The sequence below is a fragment of the Erithacus rubecula genome (genome assembly GCF_903797595.1).
Source record: "Erithacus rubecula genome assembly, chromosome: 4".
In the NCBI taxonomy this organism is placed as follows: domain Eukaryota; kingdom Metazoa; phylum Chordata; class Aves; order Passeriformes; family Muscicapidae; genus Erithacus; species Erithacus rubecula.
In genome coordinates, this window is record NC_136686.1 from 32,524,040 (window position 1) to 32,543,765 (window position 19,726).

The 19,726-nt window shown below is 46.4% G+C and overlaps 1 protein-coding gene across 1 annotated transcript in view; it reads right to left on the bottom strand.

Moving 5' to 3' along the window:
* Positions 1 to 4,181: 4,181 nt before the first annotated feature.
* Positions 4,182 to 19,726, bottom strand: part of CACNA1I (calcium voltage-gated channel subunit alpha1 I) — an 84,163-nt gene continuing 68,618 nt past the window's right edge. Inside the window, exons 28-35 of the mRNA XM_079303515.1 lie at positions 18,170 to 18,248; positions 17,578 to 17,699; positions 16,522 to 16,860; positions 15,768 to 15,914; positions 11,529 to 11,645; positions 10,993 to 11,161; positions 9,942 to 10,045; positions 4,182 to 7,088 (exon numbers count right to left, since the gene is read on the bottom strand). Coding sequence (XP_079159641.1) covers positions 6,384 to 7,088; positions 9,942 to 10,045; positions 10,993 to 11,161; positions 11,529 to 11,645; positions 15,768 to 15,914; positions 16,522 to 16,860; positions 17,578 to 17,699; positions 18,170 to 18,248 — 1,782 coding nt within the window. The 3' untranslated portion in view covers positions 4,182 to 6,383. The remainder of the gene's footprint in view (positions 7,089 to 9,941; positions 10,046 to 10,992; positions 11,162 to 11,528; positions 11,646 to 15,767; positions 15,915 to 16,521; positions 16,861 to 17,577; positions 17,700 to 18,169; positions 18,249 to 19,726) is intronic.

Below are 19,726 nucleotides of genomic sequence, written 5' to 3' on the forward strand. Positions count from 1 at the left end.
TTCTTCTTACAACTATCTATTATTAACTAGAATATGTGTAATACATCTGTTCCTAGATCATCTTGAAATGAACCCTTCACATGATTCAGATAAGGAGGTGAGAAAAGAAGTGTGTAAGTGAAAAAGTAAATTAACTGTCTTAGTGAAGTAATTGAAAGGAGAAATGGGATCACCCACTTTCATTGTTATCCCAGTGATTATTGGATGCAGCTAAGGATGCCAGTGGTAATTTTAGAGGAAAGTCCACCTGGTACTTCATTTCCAAAGCTGTGATAGCTCAAAAGCAAGTCTTATATCAAGGGCTTGTGGGGTAATAAAAATGCTTGCCTGTGCATGGACCACATACTTGAGTTCTTGCATGATGCTTCTCCTACTTTTGTGTGAGTGGCCTTCTCCCAAACAGGCCCTTTTCAATTTAAGAGTAAATCTTTGATTAAAGATGTTTCACTAAAAAATAGTTTCTCTTCAGATTGCCATCCACAGACCCTGTGGTATCACTCATCATTTGTTTTGAAGCAGAATCTTAGCCCCTCTGAGTGTTTCTGAGTGAAGGAAGGGTGGCTGCCCTGCCTGCTTCTGCTGGGTAGCTGCTTTTTGAAGATACTCTGCCAGAGTCTGTGAAGGAGCACTGGTATTCCCATAGCAGCATAAGAAATAGAAGAACAGAAAGAAAGTTGTGGCTGCAGAACTACGAAAAATCCCTCCCTCCTACCTCACTGTAGTCAGAACAAGCAGGTAACTTACAGGACAAAAATTTCATCCAGGATGAGTCAGCTGGAGGAAAGAAAGGGGAAGAGCTGAAGGAAGAACTGCAGGAAGAGTGCTTTGTATGTGTGGTGGACTATGTGCACCGAATTGCCCCAGCAACCAGAAGCAGAAGAAAACAACAAACCACAGCTGCAGCATCTTCCAAAGTTCTCCAAAATAATACAGATAGTTAGAGCAGCATTAGACAGAAGGTTAAAGTGCTCTGGTCTCTGAAAACGTCCTTGGTAAAGCAGTGCCTCTCCCTGTGCTATCATTCTGCTCTGCAGACCATGAGACAAAGGGAGAGCTGTGTCTGTCGACTTTGGTGACTACAGACAAATCCACTAAGGAAAAAGATTTGTGTTCCTCTGTGTCCACAGCACTGCACAGCGAAGGGGGAGCGTGAGCTGGAGCCTGCTGTGCTTTTCATGGCAACAGCCCAGCTGCTCATGGGAGCAACTGCATGAGGTGTGGAGTCCTCCCTGCTCTGACTGATGCCAAGGGCAGGAAAGATGCTCAGCAGCGCTGCTGACACGCAAAGCAAGGCTGAGAACAAACCCCACCACATGGATCCTCCTTGCAAGGGGAAGGGCAGATTGTTATTGCTTATTGCTGCAGCTGCTGTTGGAGCAAAAGCAGAGGTGTGCTGCAAATCAGTGTCTGGGATGCTGTTTTGGTGGGGAGAGAGCTCCTTCCTTGTAAACTGAGCACATCTGCTCTAGAAGTGGCCGGGAGGCATAAATATTGAATAGCAGATTGCCAGCTCCTGCATAACAGGATCTTAGTAAATGTAAACAGGGGCTTGGAAATATGCACAAGAAGGAAAAAGTGCTAGGGAAGAAATATATGTGTGTGTATATATATAAACCTAAATGAGGTGTAAGAAATGAGAGATAACTCAAAGACATGGAGATAGTGAGTTCCTACTGGAAACCAGTCCCTAGCAAGGAACAAAAATAACATGGAGAAAAGGAGAAGCAAGGCAGATCTCATGGAGTATCTGTGAAGAGCAGGGAAGTCAGTATAGATAGTCACATATAGATAAACTGAACTGGGTGGCAGCCATCCAGGTGCCTGACTTTGCAAGGTACCAAACTCTTCCTACAAGGTGCACTGTGTTTTGTATAACAGCTAATTAAAAAAACCCACAGGGTTTAATATTTTTCCATTCTGTGGAATTCTTGTGATGAACCCAAGTGAACTAAAGTCACTTACCTCCACATCTTCCATAATAGATGTTGAGTTTTTAGTCACATTGGCTAAAAATAAATCTCTGCTTCTGACCCAGTGTTAGGATGACTTTTGCTCTCGTCGTGTGATGGGTGTGCAGAGCATATTTCCTGCAGGTACCTCACTGCCTGGGGTCCCATCTTCAGTGTCCTGTCAGGTGGACAACTGGCCTGGAGTCTTGAGGATTCAGTCACCAGAGGCCAGCCAGGTCACAACACCTCTGTGATGCCCTTTGGGAGCATTTTGAATGTGAGAACCATTTTGGTGGGGGAAGTACAAAATGCCTTGAAACACTTCAAGGTTTTCTGCTTTATGTTTCTTCTGATTGAAAAAATATTTTCTTGCTCAATGTTTTTAGTTCCTCCCCTTCCACCAATCCTAACACATTTTGCAGAAGGTTGCTGGTATGCAGTCCTTTATACAGGCCTAACAAAACCTCCTAAACAAAACAAAAAAACCCTGAAAGCCTAAATGAACCACTCCACCACCTTTCCTTGAAATAAAACAGTGGTCACATTGGCAGCTGACTCTTACATACCTAATTTCATAGGGAACTTTTGGTAGTAGTAAGGAAGACAGATGAAGATGTAAAAGCCATGTACACCTAGCTGCATCACTCATTTGGCTGTGCTGGGTTCAGGAAAAAAAAAAAAAAAGTAAAGAGAGGTGTGTTTTCCATGGGTAGAGTGGAGCAGTTGAGGATTCCACATTCAAGAGAAGGTGGAGAACACAAGGGGTGAGCTCTATTCTGCACCTGCAAGGAGCAGCATCAATAGGCTGAGAGTTCACAATGAGACAGGAAAATTTACAGGGAGGCCTTAGGAAGAAATAAAGACTAGAAAAATGTTTAAAATAGGTAGAGAAACTACCTGGTGAGCCAAGGTGAGTTAAATGTGCCTTGCCTGTCAGAGCAGCAGCAGGAGCAGGACACGACTGTGAGGTGTGAGCTGGGGGAGGGACTCAGGATGGAGCAGGGACAGGGATTGCTTTCAGTGGCAGACGTGGGGGAGAGCTGGGCACAGGGGTAGTGTGGCAGCAGGACAAAACAGAGCAATATTGGGCTAACAGAGAGCACCCAGGCAGGAACTGCCTCCTACAGTCCCTTGTAGGAGCAGGGAGTATTAGAGGCTGAATAGATTCCTGGGCGAATCCTAGGCTGCCCACAGGTGTTGTCTGGGAGGTGGGTGGGTGATGACAGAGGTTTTTCTATGTGCCAAGTCAGGCATAGCTGGGAGAGGCAGCTCTTGCCAGGAGAAACTGCACAACCTGAAGCGCTGCAGAAATCCCCAGAAAAACCACAAAGTTCTTGCTGGGGTTTGGTGTTCTGCCTCCTCTTTGGGAAGGATAGATGTTTTCTGCTTCCTATTGAAACAGTTAGTAAATAATTAAAAGAGAGAGACAAAATATTCTTTAAGGATAACCTAGTCTTCTGTTTCCATGGCAACCTCCTTCCTAAGGCAGAAGCCTTTTGCTCCAGTTGCACAGCTCAGGGTGAAAGCCCTTTTGTAAGGAGCTGGGCGAGGTGGCAGGACCCTGCTGGGAACTGAAGAGGAGACATCCTGCAGAGCAGGACTGCCATAAACCCCAAACCACGGGAGAAACAAAGATGTCATTTCCAGGGAATGAACCAAGAGATATCCATCCAAGGGGCTGTAGTCACTCCATGAGGTCACCACCACCATCTTTTTACCTTTCCTCCCTCCCAGCTATCCCAATTGCAGGTCATGCTTCTCTCATGATCAAATATTGGGGTAATTTCTAGCACTCCACCAGTCTCTGATGTTTCTCCCATTGCTCAGTTGAAACATTTCACAGCCCACACAACTGCAGGATAGCTCGGAGTCCCCCCTCCTGTTCTCTTATGGGAAACTTCCAAGGAGCACTCTGTGCATTGAAGTGTCTGGGGTTTGGATGGGTTTCAACCCTTTGGGTTTTTTGGTAAGCCCTACCTGTGGCTTCAAAGCAGTTCTGGATTTGGGTTGAAGCCCTGGGCAACCCAAGTTCATTGTTTAGCCATTTAGGGACTGACTTCCATCCCCGAGGATGTGAAACCATGTGTCACGTCCCTCCTCTCTGCCCACGGGACAGCAAGCAGGGGCAACTCACCCAAAGAACCACCAGTGCAAAAAAAGCATTTAAAGACCCTTATTATTGCTTTAATAAATCTATACTTGCATCCTTTCTGCAAGGACAAGGACCCAGGCTCTCCTGTCCTCTACTCACAGGTCTGACCTCCCTGCAGTCAGCACGCTCTTGCAACAGAGCAAATAAATGAAGTCCACACAGTAATTATCCTTCTCCTGGCTGCAGGTCCCAAGTGATGTGCTTGCTGTTTACAACCCTGGTTTGTAAGATGCAGCAGCTGCTTAAAAGTCAGACAGGTCACAATCAAATCAGAACATCTTTTGTGCTGCCCTCTTCACAATGCTCTGTATGCCAGCTGGGAGACCCCTGTGAGGGCTGCAGAGACCCTCTGGGTCTGACAGAAAAAATGGGGCAGGGAGCCCCGCTCCTTCTCCTCAGTGCTCTGAACATTCTTGTCTCCATTAGGCTGCTGTCATCTCCCTGCTGCCCTTCCCAGTCTGTCTTCTCTGACACACCTGAGTGGAACATCCCTGGAGTGGTACGTGACATCCAAATTCTTTGCTCCCCTCAGGTGGCTGGTTTTCTTACCCACTTGCCAATCTGGGAAGGATACAGAACCTTGGAGTTGCTGCAGAAGGAGATCCAGGCTGGGCCTATCAGGAAGGAGACTTGTGCAGTTGTACAACTGGAAAAGCAAGGAGGGATGCAGCCTCTGGAAGCCTTGCTGCAACCACGCTGGGAGAGGATCATGCTGGACACAATCCTGGATCCTGAGGCAGATCATGGTCATTCTGCCCTCACCCTCTGCAGTCCTCCCCACTCCCACTGCACTGCAAGGCACAGACAAGGAGAGCTGCAGTTCTCCTTGTCCCTCACCCATCTTTCCAGCAGGTGAGCCTGGACACAACACACATCAGCATCCTTACAATGGCATGCACACACAAACACACACACACTCTCCAATCACTATTTGCTGCTCTCCATGTCCACGGTTGGCACTGATTAGGACTCTGGTCCCAGCTGCACTGATGCAAACCAGAAAAATGCCAGAGGATGATGCTAGAGAGGAGACAGAACCACCCTCAAACTGAGGATGTCCTTGCAGGGTCTTCCCACTGGAACTTGGAACAGCGTTAGTCCTCAGCCAAGGGACTGACTGCATCTTGTGTTGTTGAAGCCCCCTTTGCTTTTATGTCTTTTGTAATATTCTAGGTTTTGTATTATTTTAATATATATAGCTATAGATACAAAAATAACAGATAGGTTTCTCTAGGGATAATTTTTGCACCTTTGGGCTTCTAAAATAAAATATCACAATTACTGTAAATAAAAGGGGGGAAAGTTCAACTTACTCTCCCCTTTTTACCTCCCCCTTCCCTTCCACCCTGCCTCTCCCACTCCAAATATCCCCATGAACCTTGTAATTCTTTCCCCTTTGTAGTTTTCTTTCTTTGGAAAAATGAAAAAACCAAACCCAACAAAACAACAACAAAAACTAAGCCATGTAGCCTCCATCCCTCCTTCCACGAGCGTGCCCGCTGTGTTCACACATTCCCTTCAAAGCAAGGCTTTTCACCTCAAAACGTTTCCCTGTGGTCCATGGCTATTTGCTTTTCTCTGTTGCTGGCGCCAGATTTTCACCTGCTGTAAATCAGCATGAATTCGCCTCAAGCCAGAACTCTGTTGCTTTACACCAACAGCAGGTTTTGCCAATTTATTCTCACCCTGAAGACCTGGCCCACAATTTTTAACCTTGGAAATGGAGGCATGGACAATAAAGAAGTTCCCAGAAACACACCAGGCAAGCCCCAGACGCTCTTCCCTCGCTGCTCACCCTGCTTCCCTTCACGCCACCCTCACGGGTTTGGTGTAGCAGCTCCTTCAGGCCCCCCATTCTCTTGTTGCTCCTCAGCACTTTCTGAAATTCATAATCTCTCAGTAAAAAAAATAAATAAATCGATCTCTCTCTATATTTATATGTATATAACTAGACAGCTGCCACGTAGCAGTCACCTGCCAGCCTCACGGCCTTTTCTTGTCACTCGGGTCTCTGGGCTGATGGTCCAGGTCTTGCCCTCAGGCAGGACTGTTCCCGTATTGCTTGCACTCTCCCACACCTCTGAGGTACGGTACCAGAATATTTATTATATATATATATGTATATATATATATATATTTACGTATATATATATATTTATAAATCTTTGTTGGCCTGTTTTCTTTTCCTCGCAGATCCTTTGGAATGGCTGCCGGGGGGACGCCAGTGACACACGCTCCCCGTGCCGGCGGCCGAGCGCTCCCTGCCTGGCCCTCAGGGACCCTCATCTGTTCCTCCTGCTGGCCCCATCGCCCAGCTCCAGCCCGGCGGGCAGCGGGGAGCCGCGGGCCCCGGGCCCCAGTCCGCCACCCGGCTGCTCTCCCTCCCCGGGCGAGGGGCTGTCCTTGCACAAGTCCGTCACCCAGGAGGGCATGGAGAGGAAGCCGCGAGGGTCCACGCTGTAGAAGGGCTTGGCGTGGTGGGCGGCGGGGCGGCGGGGCGAGGGGCTGGCCTGCAGGCTGCTGGTGCTGCTGCACTTCTTGAGCAGCGCCAACCCCGGCGGCGGCGGCGAGAAGAGCGAGGTCAGCGACAGGCTGCTCAGCGTCTCCGAGGGCTCGCTGTTGTTGCCGCCCCCGCGCAGGCTGCTGCCGGCGCCCTCCTCGTCCGAAGGGTCCATGGAGTCGTGGTGGGTGCAGCCGGGGCTGGTGCTGCCGCCGCTGCTGTGGCTGCGCTGGTGGCGGCACAGGCTGCGCAGCGTGAAGAGCCCGCGGCCGCGCAGGCCGCGGCGGCGGGAGGCGGGCGACGGCGGGGCCGCCGGCGCTCCGCGGCTGCCCGCGGGCGGCACGGGGCACAGCGCCACCGGCAGCGCCAGCCCGCAGCGCGGGGAGCCGCCGAGGCGGCGCGGCAGGCTGCTGTCCTCCAGCGGGGTCTGCAGGCTGCCCGCCGAGCTGCTGCTGCGGCTGTCCAGCGACGGCTCGCTCTCGGGGCGCTGCGGGAAACACAGCTCTCAGGAGGGCGGGCATTGCTAAAAGACTCGCGTTAATCAGGAAATAACTGGCGTTTGTATAAACCGGAATAGTTAGGTCTGAAATGAGGCATGACACTAAAGATAGGAAAATATATGATTCAATCATTTTGTTTTAAATCCCCCTGTTATGAATATTATGTTTCTAAAGAAGTTGTATCTAGTGACAGCTTGCAAAACAAGGCTTTCACACAGCCCAACAGATCCTGCCAAATCAGGTTTCCTGCTCTTGTGTAATCAATTGCAGCCTATCCCTGAGACCAGGCTGCCTGACTTCTGCCATTTCCTTATCTACCAAGAGCAGAGGGTTATCTATGGGACTTGGCAAATCGTCTAGAGACTCACGTCGCCCAGCGAGCCCACGGACCACCACTGCTTACCTGGCAAAATTATGACAACAACAAAACAATAATAATTACTGATTACTACAAGGAAACCATGCTATAAAAGGGAGCTGCAAACGAGGTTCAGTGGAAGCATGGAGTGGGCTGTGACCCCTCACGTTTTCCCCAGCGCTGCTTGCTCTGTCTATATAAAATAAAGCAATCTAAATTTTGCTGAATATCGAGACTTTGTTTCTCATTTATAACAAGAAGGAGACAGCGGGCAAGAGACTTTGCTGGTTGGTTTTGGGGGTACTTTGGGGTGGGGAAATAAGCAGGATTACAGAAAGAGGGAAAACGCCATTCCTCTCTCACTCTTCTCTGCCATAAACCTGTAGATGATTGAAATACCCCTTTAGGGCCCCCTTGGAACTTTCTCCCCTAAGATAAGAAATCCTTCCTTAGGATGACTCATGGTAGAGAAATGTTCACCCCCTGTGTTATCTTTTAGAGTTTTTATTGGTCTTTATCTCTTCTAAGTAATTGGTCACTTTCTTACCTAAAACCTTTAAGTAATTGGATAGTTTTCAGCTTATAATTCTATTGGTCACTTCTCAATTCACCTCAATTCAATCCTATAAAACCCCTTTGATATTCTATGTATTTGTATTTTGCTATCAGACCCCTTTGTAGAAATAAAGTTGCCTGTGGAATCTCTGCGCAGCAGTCCCAGATTTCTTTCTCTCGCTGGCTAAGAGAGTGCTGCAAGCAGATGAAATCACAAAAGAGCTGATGGCCTAAGCCTAGGCCTTGCTTGCACTTTAGCACTCTGTAGCTGACTCCTGCCTTGAAGCAGCCAGGAGTTCAGTTCTATTTGGAACATCTATCCAGGCTTGCTGTGGTAAAACCCCAGCCCTGGCAGCTACATCAACCAACCAACGCTGCAAAGCGCCAGCCGTGCAGCCTGCCATGGGGATTTCCTTCTGGGGAAGGAGGGGGAGAGGTTTAGATACTCTGAGCTAATTTCATTCTGCTCCAGGATGAATCTAGCCCTCCCACCTGAAGTGCTGCACCAAAGGGAAGGGATGCTGTGTCTGTGAGCCCTGCAGCACCCACCACTATGCTGTCTCTGAAGCAGCAGAGCGAAAGTTTTCTGTGGGTCCTCACTCATGGCTTCCCTGTAAACCTGCCACACAGACTGGGGACACATCTATCAGCTGGACAGGAATCAAGGGACCTTTGCACAAACCTCCTCTCATTCAAAAAAACCAGCAATAGCTGGGGAGGGAAAAGAGGCCCCATGATTCTTTTGACCAGCACTACCCCTTTTACTTAGGATAGAAAGGTGGGGTCCCCTTCCAGCAGAAAGAGGAAACAGCCTTAATTTTTTTGTATCAGGGCTCATCTAGTTAAGCTGCATTTTAGCTGTTTCTAGGAAATTGGTCTACACTCTGCAATCATCACTGAGACTCCACTGGGAATGATGTATGTAGGACTGGAAGCAGCATTCCATAGTTATTCAATACAGTCTGCGTCAAATAATCAAAAATTTACTAATTTTTCCTTTATTCAGTACTTTTGTCCCAGTGGTGTGCCAGTTCCAGGGCTCTATCTCTTTGTATTTTAACTTAAACCAGAAGTTTCAACACTGCAACAATTCAGTCTCAGACCAAGGCTAAATTTATCCTTGGTGAATTTACACACATTTGTATTGTGCCAACAGTGTTTGTCATATATAGCTGGATAACATCTGATTTTATTTTTTTAGTTTGTCTGTGATAGAGTGCCCCTGTTTGTAGAGTATCTTCCAAGAACAATAGCAGGCATCTCTACTAGGATTTCATCTCTGCATCTTCTGCACTTCAGAGACACCTCATCTCCCCTCAGTGCTTTCATTCTTCTCTTTTGTTAGTGAGAAATAGCTGCCTTTTCAGAAAGAGATGGCACCTTTCTGGGATGTGAGAGTTAAGTGGGCAGAGCAAAACAGTGAGTGTAGGGACACTGTGTGGATGGGGAGGATATAGGTGGGAAGAAGCCTGTTCCAGCCAAGAAGGTTCATGATTTGTGGTCACAGTGTTAAGAGGACCCAAGGAGGCTGTGCAGCTGTCACCTCCCTGGCCCACACCTTGGCTGCTGTGCATGCAGGTGTCTGCAGCACACCTTGTGCCAGGGACCCAGGGGGGAGCTACAGAGTGATGTGATTTCATCTTCATGTGGGGCTCCCTGCAGCTGCCAATCTATTTGTTGATGCAAAGCAGAAGAACAAATAGCTTCATAGGGTGAGCTATCCAACACCACCTGTATTATACTACCCTCTCTTCTCCCCTACCCTCCTGCATTCTGCAGTCCACTGTGCTCCTCCTCCAGATCCAGGTTACCCAGCCTGTGACCACAGTTTCCTCTCCTTCCTCTGCCCTCCTCCTCATTCATCCCCTCTGTTTTGGTAGGATGTGAAAATTGAGTTTTCCTGGCAGACAGAAGCAGAGTTCCTCACCTGATGCAGAAGTGAGCAGTTCACACCTGGAGATCTCAGTGATGCCCACGAGCCTTGCAGAGAGATCTTAGGAAGGTTGCGTGGACACGAGACTTCCTCAGGCCCTGTTTGGGTGGCAGAGATGGCTGGGTGGAAAAACTCTGTTGGCACAGGTAACAGAGGGGAAGATGCACCTGGAGAGAAGGGGCTGGGAGGGACTGACACAGCATCAAAAGAAAGGGGAGGAGAACAGAAATAGAAGAAAAAAAGAAGTTGAAGAATCCTCTCATTTTATTTTGTGCCTTTCCTGCTGTTACACTGAGCAAAGTCTCAGGTCCAGTGAACGAAGGATATTCAGGAGCGTGCACCTCTGGCCAACAAACCTCAGTATGGTGTTCTGACTAAGGATCCCACTTTTTGCACAAAAACCTGCACCAGACCAGGAAGACCTAACACACCTCAGAGCCATAGGGTAGCAGGCCAGCTCTGCTGTTGCTCTGACAGAGAAATGATGAGCTATAATGCTTTGGTTCAAGTTTGCATCACTGCCAGAGGACATTTATCCCAGGTCCTCCAATGCAAGGGATGAAGGGAGATAAATTGAGTGGTGGTTTGGGAAAGCTGAGGACCACAGGTCATGCTCAAGAGTGGAACTGGAGCACTTCCAACAGGGGCAGACGTGTTACATGTTCCCTGAACCTTTACTTGGTCTCAGGGGGCAGCAGTGTTTTTCTGTGCTGAGTGAGCACAGTTCATCCAGCTGGCATGTCAGAGGAATCTATCCCCACTGTTCTCTGACCATGCATGGCTGCAGTACTGCAAACCGGGGTCAGCATTTCCACAATATTTCAGAGTCATGTTTGAGGAAAGATATAAAAACTATCAACAAAAATGAAGGAACTGCTCCTCCCCCCATTCCTGAAGCAAATTAGCAAACTGAAAGCTAATTATTAGTTAGTGTAACCCCAAGTCATATTAACTCTCCCCCTCCTGGCAGAGGGAAAGCAGGGGAAAAACAGAGCTGAACTAACCCACAGTTTCAGCAGATCTGGAGCATGAGAGCCCTGCTCACCTTTGGTACTTTCATGTTTTAGCCAAGACTGAACTGAGTTGAAAGGAGTGTTCTCCATTTCACACAGGTAACTGTCTGGGTTTGTAGAGCCATCCTCACTGGATGGTGGAAGAAGGCATTCCCCCAGATTGTCTGCCCCAGTGGAGTCAGGGTTGTCCTGGCCATCCTGCTGGAAAAAATATGTGAGGACAAAGCTTGTGAAATTTAATGGAAGATGATAGAGCAAACTTCAAAGCCTCAAGAAGAACTGGTTCTGATAATAACTTCAAGCTGGCTAAGAGATGCTCAATTTTGCAGCCCTTTTGACTAATTCAGAGGAAGTTACTAACAGTAGTGAAGAGAACTTTCAAATACATATATTCTTTTGTTCTCTTCAAATCCTACTCCACAGTGTGTCTCTATGGAGAAGCTCTTGAAAAAATGACCAGAATTATATTCCTCAGCAGGAACACCTGGATAAATACAGAGCACCTGAAATGAGCATGTGCATAAGTACAGCACATGGTGTAAGATGCCCATGGGTGTCTGAGGCTAACCTTGATCTCCTCAGGATTCAGCTGAGCAGCGTTTCGATTGTCTGACTCATCTCCTAGAAGGATGGAAGAGGACTTATCTGAGTTGAGGGATAATGCTTCCATTTCAGCCAGTTGGACCTGCAGGAAGGGAAAGGAGCTATCAGAGGTCATGCCTGGAATCCCCATTTCAAGCAGTCACACTGTTGATGGTGGATAAGTGAGAGCCTGTAGACCCAAGATCAATTTTAGGTTATATTCCTTGGATGTATCAGGAACTGCCTAACCCAGACCTGGGCTGGGCAGGAGAATTCACTTTTTAAGAGAGGTTGAACATACAATCTGCAAGCAGGCTGCTACCAATCCATGCTCCTCTAGTGCCAGAATGGGAGGAACGAGTCCTGTGTCTGTCACAGCGACACAGCTGGCCCAAGGCCCTGCACGTAAAGCCAGGCAGGCAGAGGGGTCCCTCAGGCTGGTGACAGGGCAGCCAGCTCTGCTGAGGGATGAGGAGTGGACCCCTCTTTCTGAAGGCACCACAGACAGCCCTGCTTAAACATGAAGGTGCTTTCATTCCAGGGAAAGTCATGCCTTTTGCAGTCCATGCCAGTATCATGCTTTTCATAATCTCTTACCTTCATTACTGAAACCCTGTTTCTCTCCAGCTTTCCTGCATCTTGCCTTTCCCCTCTCCTCTAACCTACCCAAAATCTTACCTAACACTGTCTTCCCTTCTGTTCTCCATCTCTAAACTCAGCCTTCCCACACACCCACTTGAACTCTTGCTTTCTGAAAGCAAGTCTGACCACTGCATCTCTCTTATTCTTGTGCTTCAGCTCTGCTCCAGTCCCATGCCTGACCTTGATTCATTATTTTGGCCTGTTTCATATCACATGTGCTCCTCTCCCATCCTCTTTCCTCCAAACTTTTAAATCCCCTCTACCTGACAAGTCTTTCTCACAATCCCTGAAAAGGATCTTCTTCTACCAGCCTAAGCAGTTACTCTGTCCCTCCTGTGCTTGGATTTCCATCACTGGTCTCTAGAGTGCCAGCAGTTTGCACCACCAGCAGCTAACTCTTGGGAGCTGTGTTCTGGGTTGTCTCAGTTGGGACAGCTTCTGGCCATGTGTTAGTGTTTGCAAGAGGCAAGGAGCAGCTCTTGTGCCATGAGAACAGGTGAAACATTTGGAGAGATGACTTTTGAGCTGGAAGTTTAGTGGCTTGTGCCAATGCCAGAGACTGTGTCTCCATCTGAGGGATAATGTTAAACAAACAGAATGGAAAACTGGAACTGGATTTAAATAAAGTGCAGGAATGACATCCTTATTTGAGGTATTATTCTGACACAGGAACGTGGTGCTGTTCAACCTTGGAGAAAGCCCAAAACCAACAACTGCTCCTCAGAGCAGAAAAGCACAGAGAGCCCACAATGAACTTATGCCAGGGATGCTACACAACCACCAGTCAGCAACAACTCCTGTAGAGAGGCACAGTCTTCATCCAGTCCCACTTAATGTGCCTACTCATCTATTACTCTCTCAAGTGCTTGCTACACCAAAACAGCCTTACAGCGCTTGTAGAGACGTGTGATAACATCTTGTGACCACCTTTGCTATCCATAAAAAAGGATTTCAACAAAAGCCAGAACAGTCTGTCACTGAACCACTTGGCTGAAAATTCTGACCACCCTGGGATCTACACAAAATCCACAATCAACAAAGTAATGACTAAATAAACTGCAGGGGGGAAACACATTTCACTGGTGCTCACTGACAAGCTCCTGCCATGGCTAAACACACTTCAGTCATCCATATACAGAAGTCTGCCAACCATCCCAAGAGTGAAAGGACAGAAATGACAAGAGAAGAGTTTAGCACCATGAAAAAAGGAGATTTTGTTCTTTTTGCTTCTCTTATGGTAGAATATTTTAAAATCTGCTGACTAAAGATGAGGAACAAAAAATATTTAAAATTCCAGTGGGAAAGAATGGGCTGTTCGCTAGATCCCAATCCATGAAACCTGCCAGGAGCATCAGCCTGAGATACTGAACCATTCACACATACCCCTGAGAAAACCTGCAGGTGTATCTTTGAAAACAGACCTACAATTGCAAAAAGTCCTCAATTGTACAAATAATTGGTTTGAAAATAAAGTATCAGGAGCATTACTGGGAAAGGCACAGAGCCCTTCTGCTCACTGCCACAAAAATGTTAGCACACATTAAGGAGGTTGAGCACACGTTTAAATGTTGTGTCCATCCACTGTGCTCAGCATCTTGATGAATTAAACTACCAGTGAAATTGGAGGGGACATTTTTGCCTAATCTGTGATTTTTGTCAGAAAGGCAGTTTGAGGCTGATAGGGTGAACAGCAAGCACACTGTTTTTTTCTGACACAAAAGCACTTCAGAGGACTAGATAAATTGTTTTGCCTATGCAACTTGCTGTCAATTGCTTCTGGGACTGCACAATTCAGTCTGTGTACAATACTCACTTGGATATGTTGATGTACCAGAGTACATTCTAATTTAATTATTGTGTGCATTGCTGATGTTTGCTAGGATTCCATATAATGATTTACTATTGAAATTTCCTCCATTTTTTTTCTACTTTGAAATATGAGACGAAGGTCATGATCAATCCTGGCTTAAAATCCTAAGGTATAGTTTTGACTCATATGATCCATGTTTTATTACTAAACTCATTCTTGCATAGATAATTTCTTTTCAGTTCTACATTTTAGATGCATTGAATACCAATTTTGAAAGTAATTTATGGCTCTATAGCAGCCATTAGAAAGTATGATCTAAGAATAATTCTTCAGTTGTGATAATTACATAAAATTCTTTTCTCTGGCTGTGGGTTGCATTTGAAGATTTTGCTATCTAGTTTCTTTGCTGGAAAGGTAAGAAAATGGGTTTTCTTCACTCGTAGGCGGGATACTGAAGACTATCTGTGAGGTTTTCAAACTAGCTGCAAATGACTGAACTTGGGGGAAATCATTCTGGAATGCCTGAGGAGATCTCATTTGCTGAGAAAGCTGAACACCACTTTCTGAACATAAAGACTTAAGTAAAGCAATGGAAATTGCAGTTAATTGAAAACAAGTTATTTGGTTGCATTAATGCAGAATTCATTTGTGAAGTGTCTCAATAACGATAAACTACAGCAATGTTTGCATTTTGATACTTCCAAAAGGAAGCAATGGGGGAAAGCAGACAGCTGAGAAGCTGAAAAAGTACCAAAGCATCAGAACTAGGCATCTGAGACCAAACAAAATATTGCTTTCTTTAAACATGAATAGAATGATCTGTCAGTAAGAGCTCTTTTCCCAAGTTTCCTTATTTCTTTATAAGGAATAACAACATATTGAGTCAGTTATGGAGAGGGTGGAGTTTGCCACTGATGTACCAATTTACTGTCAGAAGAGCCACACTATTGCTACAAGTCTGACCACATGAAATCAGAGCACCTACACACGATAAAATTACTTCAGAACTAAATTAGTACTGCTACTCACCTAACCATTCCCAGTCTATTTTGCTCCTCAAGTTTCACAGCCTGAAAAGACTAATTGCTTAGGAAGGAGTTTTCCAAAGCACGTACCAACTTTAGTAGTTCAAGTCTAAGCCATTTGGTCCTGCTCTTAGCAACAACCCATTTGTCAGCTAACAAACTTTCTCAGTGGACCCATTATTTAGTTTTTGCTCCAACTAATTAACTGGTTTTCACCACAAACCAATCCTTGCTCACAGACATGATTCTATTCAACAAGGCAGTTAAACATGTGCTTAATTGATCGACCTCAATAGGGAATAAGAAAGCACACGCTTAAAATGAGGACAAAAGACAAGCTTAAATCTCCCACTGAATTGCTCCTGAGTGGTCTCAGTGGGGTGAGATCCTCAGAGTTCTCTGTCCAACGTGAGCCTGAACCTAGACTTTTCCTGCAGAATTGAACCCAACAAGAGCTGCCAGGATGCCTTCATAGTCATTTCTCTGCAGGTCATTCAGTCCCTCCTGACCCGTGTCCTGTCACGTCTCACTTTTCCACCACCTCAAACATCCACGTGTGGCTGAGGAGGGCAGGCCTGTGCTAGAGGCAGCACCAGCACTTCACAACAGAGAACAAACACAGGTCAACAAGCTCTACTGTCTACACAGCGTCCAGGGAGGGGCACACACGGCACGGCCTGCGGGCACGTGGGTGTGGGTGTGCAGGTCTGGGGGAAGAGGCCCTCACACATCCTCGTACGCAGGTTACCTCTTGCTTGTCATGGTTACACTTCTCGCACATGGCCGGCGAGGAGTAATGATGGAAGACGGAGCCCGATAGGTTATCGATGATCATTAACTCCCCGTCGAAGGAGTCCTTAATAATTAAAGAGACACTGTCCAGCCATAAGTTCTCCTAGGGGACAAGAAAGGGGGGAGGATGGGAGAGATCATTTTAAGAATGTCGAGTTTTTTGCTTTCAAGTTTCACGTGAATTTGGGGCTGGGTTCTCCGCCCTGACTCATCTGGAGCAGCATCTTGTTCTGCAGGCACTTGCACGGGGTCACTGGGGGGAACATTCGCTCCACAGGGTGTGTAAAGGTGCCAGAGTTCAATGAAAAAAAAAAAATAAGGAGGGACAGTCTTCACTCACTTTCAGTGCTCACGTCTCCCTTCCAGCTCTGCTGGAGTCACTCACTCTCAGTCTGCCATTTCTCCTGCACTCTTCTCCTGAGCTCCCCTCTTAAATTTGCTCCTGTCACACCTTTAGCTGTTCTGCTCCATCCCTCCTCTGCTGGCCCTCAGGTTCCTACACCATGATGACAATGAACAGGACACACTGCTGTCACAGCCTTGTCCCTACATGATCCTATCAACTCAAAAGTCTTCTGCTAGAAGCAAACCTTGCACCCTGAGGTGGAAGACTCTGCTACTGCTACTAAGCCCTCTATCATCTGAGCTGCCCAGCTAATGCCCACAGGTCCTTGCTGCAGTCTGGTTAGTAAGTTCAAAGCTGTACTCACCTGGGCTGGAGAGTAACATCTCATGCACAGATGTCCTTCAGGATCTGTTCTACCACCACTTCCTCCTGTTCCTGCTCCTTTTCCCTGTCCTGAATTTGGAGAGCCGGACTTGTGGGAGCACAGCCCATGAGTAATTTCCATCTCAAGCTCAGCATCCATCTCTGCATCCTCCTGGGCCTCCTTGTTGCTGTCGTCGAGATGTTTCATGAGCACAGCTACCACCACGTTGATGAGAACAAACTGGGCTGTGAGCACAAAGCTGACAAAGTACAGTGGGGAGATGAACTGCAGGTTGCTGAGGCAGCTCCGGTCGTCGTGGCTGCAGTCACGCAAGGTATCCTTGAGGGGAAGTTGGCATCGAGAGGGAATGATGGAAGGAAGGAAAGACTAAAGTCAGAACAGAAACTTGGCTGTTCTCTCTGTCAAAAAACACCGATGCCAATGGAAAGAACAAAGCAAACCCTTCTGTCACCCCATACCTTCTGGCATAATGAGGTCCCCAAAGAATCCGGGACACTCTTTGTTCATATGCTGTTTACTTCAGAGCAAAACCATCCAAAAGCATATGAAGCAAATTTTCAGACCATGACATGTTGCTCCACCCTGGCCCCACACACGTGAACAAGGCCAAAAACGAGCAGGCTGGTACTGCCTTCTCCCATCTATTCTCAAAAGCACCATATGTGATGAAAGAACTTTGCTTTCTCCGTGTCCTCCGAAGGAAGTATTTACTTTGTGTTTTCCTGGTAGCTCTGCAGGTGAGTGCCATGTCCAACACATGTGTACTGTGCTCAGCTTTGATAACGATCCTGACTATGGTGGATATTCCCTCCTAGCCTAAATGATTTGTTCCTCCCAATGAAGAGGGATCAGATGTCTCTAGGACTAGATGAGCCAAGGTGTGAGTTACCATGGTGGAGAGCAGGGACCTTATCTAGGAACCCAGCTTCTGTGTTCTGTTTCCCTTCCCTTTGCTAGCCCAATCTCTGCTGAACCACACATCAGAATTTCTCTTTCCCCACAAGCAGGAGGTCCTTGCCCCCAAGTCCCAGTTACCTTCATGATCCCATTCCAGTTGTCACCCGTGGACACCTGGAAAAGTGTGAGGAAGGCCATCCCAAAGTTCTCGAAGGTGGCATGGCGGCTCATGCCCTCACAGGGGTTCTCATCGTTGCACACTGAAAAGCAAGGGGAATGCAACACTCAGGTAATGAATGGTATCAGCACCCTACCCAACAGCTGGCTGTTGGCCATCAGTATGGAAAAATCCCTGATGGCCCAGGATATCAGGCAGTGTAACTCTGTTGTTCAGGGGGATCCTCCCAGCATGTCATTGGGTTGCCTTTCTTCTTGATCAATATTCCATGGCAAGAGATGTAAATAGAATTTTACAAATTTTTCTTGTAATCTTGAAGGCAATGTCAGGAACAGAGTGCAGGAAAAGCAAGTGTTTAAGATTGCAAGAGAAAAGGGAGACTGCTTTTATTTGTTAGGCTGTTAGAGGGAAATTCCTCTTACATCAATTACGCATTAGGGAGAATAAAGTCCACCAAATAACTCGGTGCCTTTATTGGAGAGTTCTGATTTTGAGAAACCCCAACCAGCATGTTTGTAGCTCACATTAAAGCATGGTCTGCTTAAGACTTACCCAGTTTACCAAAAAGCTCCACTCCTAGAGCAGCATAGATGAAAAACAGGAGCATGAAAAGGAGTCCAAGGTTTCCCACCTGAAAGCGAACAGCACTGTCAGCCTGTCCCAAAGCCTATTTCATCTGTACAGAAAGTGTTTCTGCATTTCAAGTCTGAAGAGAACAGCAGTGAAATCCCAGTGTACAAATGCAACCAAACAATTGCTCAACACTTGAGAGATGTTCAGTGATGGCTCCAGTTCACATGTTCAGATGGCTCCATCAGGGCTGGGAGAAGAGCAGGCATATGGGAAGAGAAGGCATGGAAAAATTGAGGACTTAATGGGCTTTTTGAAACATTAAACAGTTCCTGGTCTGAATGCATGTGGTCACTGGGCCTACGTTAGGATCATCACTTCAGAAATCTAATTTAGTCGTTGCAACTGCTGTGCCATCCAAATTCAGGAGAGAAATAAATGATTCAGCCCACCCACTCCCCTGGACTACCACATCCTGGCTCCCTGCATACTCACTGGAAGGAATTATTTCTGATGACTAAATTAGACACCATAGTAAATGCTGTGAAAACACAGTGCTGGGTCTGTGTCTACAGGGCGTTAAGAAAAAGAAGTTAATAAAACTTAGCTAAGGACTACATTTCCAAAGGGCTCTTTAAAATTAAAGCTCTATTCACTATTAAAAATTGCTGCAGTGTGACAAAGACAGGAAAGGAATTGAAACAGGACAACTGGAGATGCCTTTTATGCCATAAGCAAGCCAAAATCCCTGATTTGAGTCTGTGCTGTAGGAACAAAAAGAGAAAGGTCAGGAAGAGGATAAAGTGCAAGGGAAAGGACAGCTTATTTTAAAATACATCTTTTGGCAAAGCCAATAAATCTTGGAGAATAATATTGCAGATAATTCAATTGTCCCCTGAAGTACCGGTGTATAAAATATGGAGGCTAGATTCATTCTTCTAGTGTTGAAACTGGTGGATTTTAGACCTTTAAGTTCAGATTTTTACAAAACTATAAGTATGGAGAGATTTTTTTTTTTTATCCCTGCTACACGACTTTATTAAACAAAGCCAACCTGTTATAGGAGGTAGCAAAAACCAGTCAATAGGAAGTCATAGGCTTTGATGCTAGAGGGATTAACTCCTGCTTGTTATTATCTTCCAGAGAATACCTAGAGACCAAACTTTCAGACATCTGCTTGTTTTGCAGCAGGTATTACTGACCTCCAAAAGACCTGGCCCACAAACTTGGTTAGCAAAGGAGCCAAAAGGTAGGCAAAAAGAGAGACAGAAAAATCAGAAGTGAAAATGTGTGGAAGAATATACTTGTGGTTTGAGGCTAGGACCAGAAACAGAGACTCACAGGTCCCAGCTGTGCTCTTTGCACTCATGAGCAAAACACTGTCTGATGACTCAGTTTCTCTGTCTACATGACAGGGATATGAATTTTTCCTCCTCTTTTATTTATTATCTATATTTTGGGGGTAGAAGTTGAATCTCATCATTGAAGTGCAAATATATTGTGGAGTTCTCTTACCAACAGTTTCTGGATACTATTTCA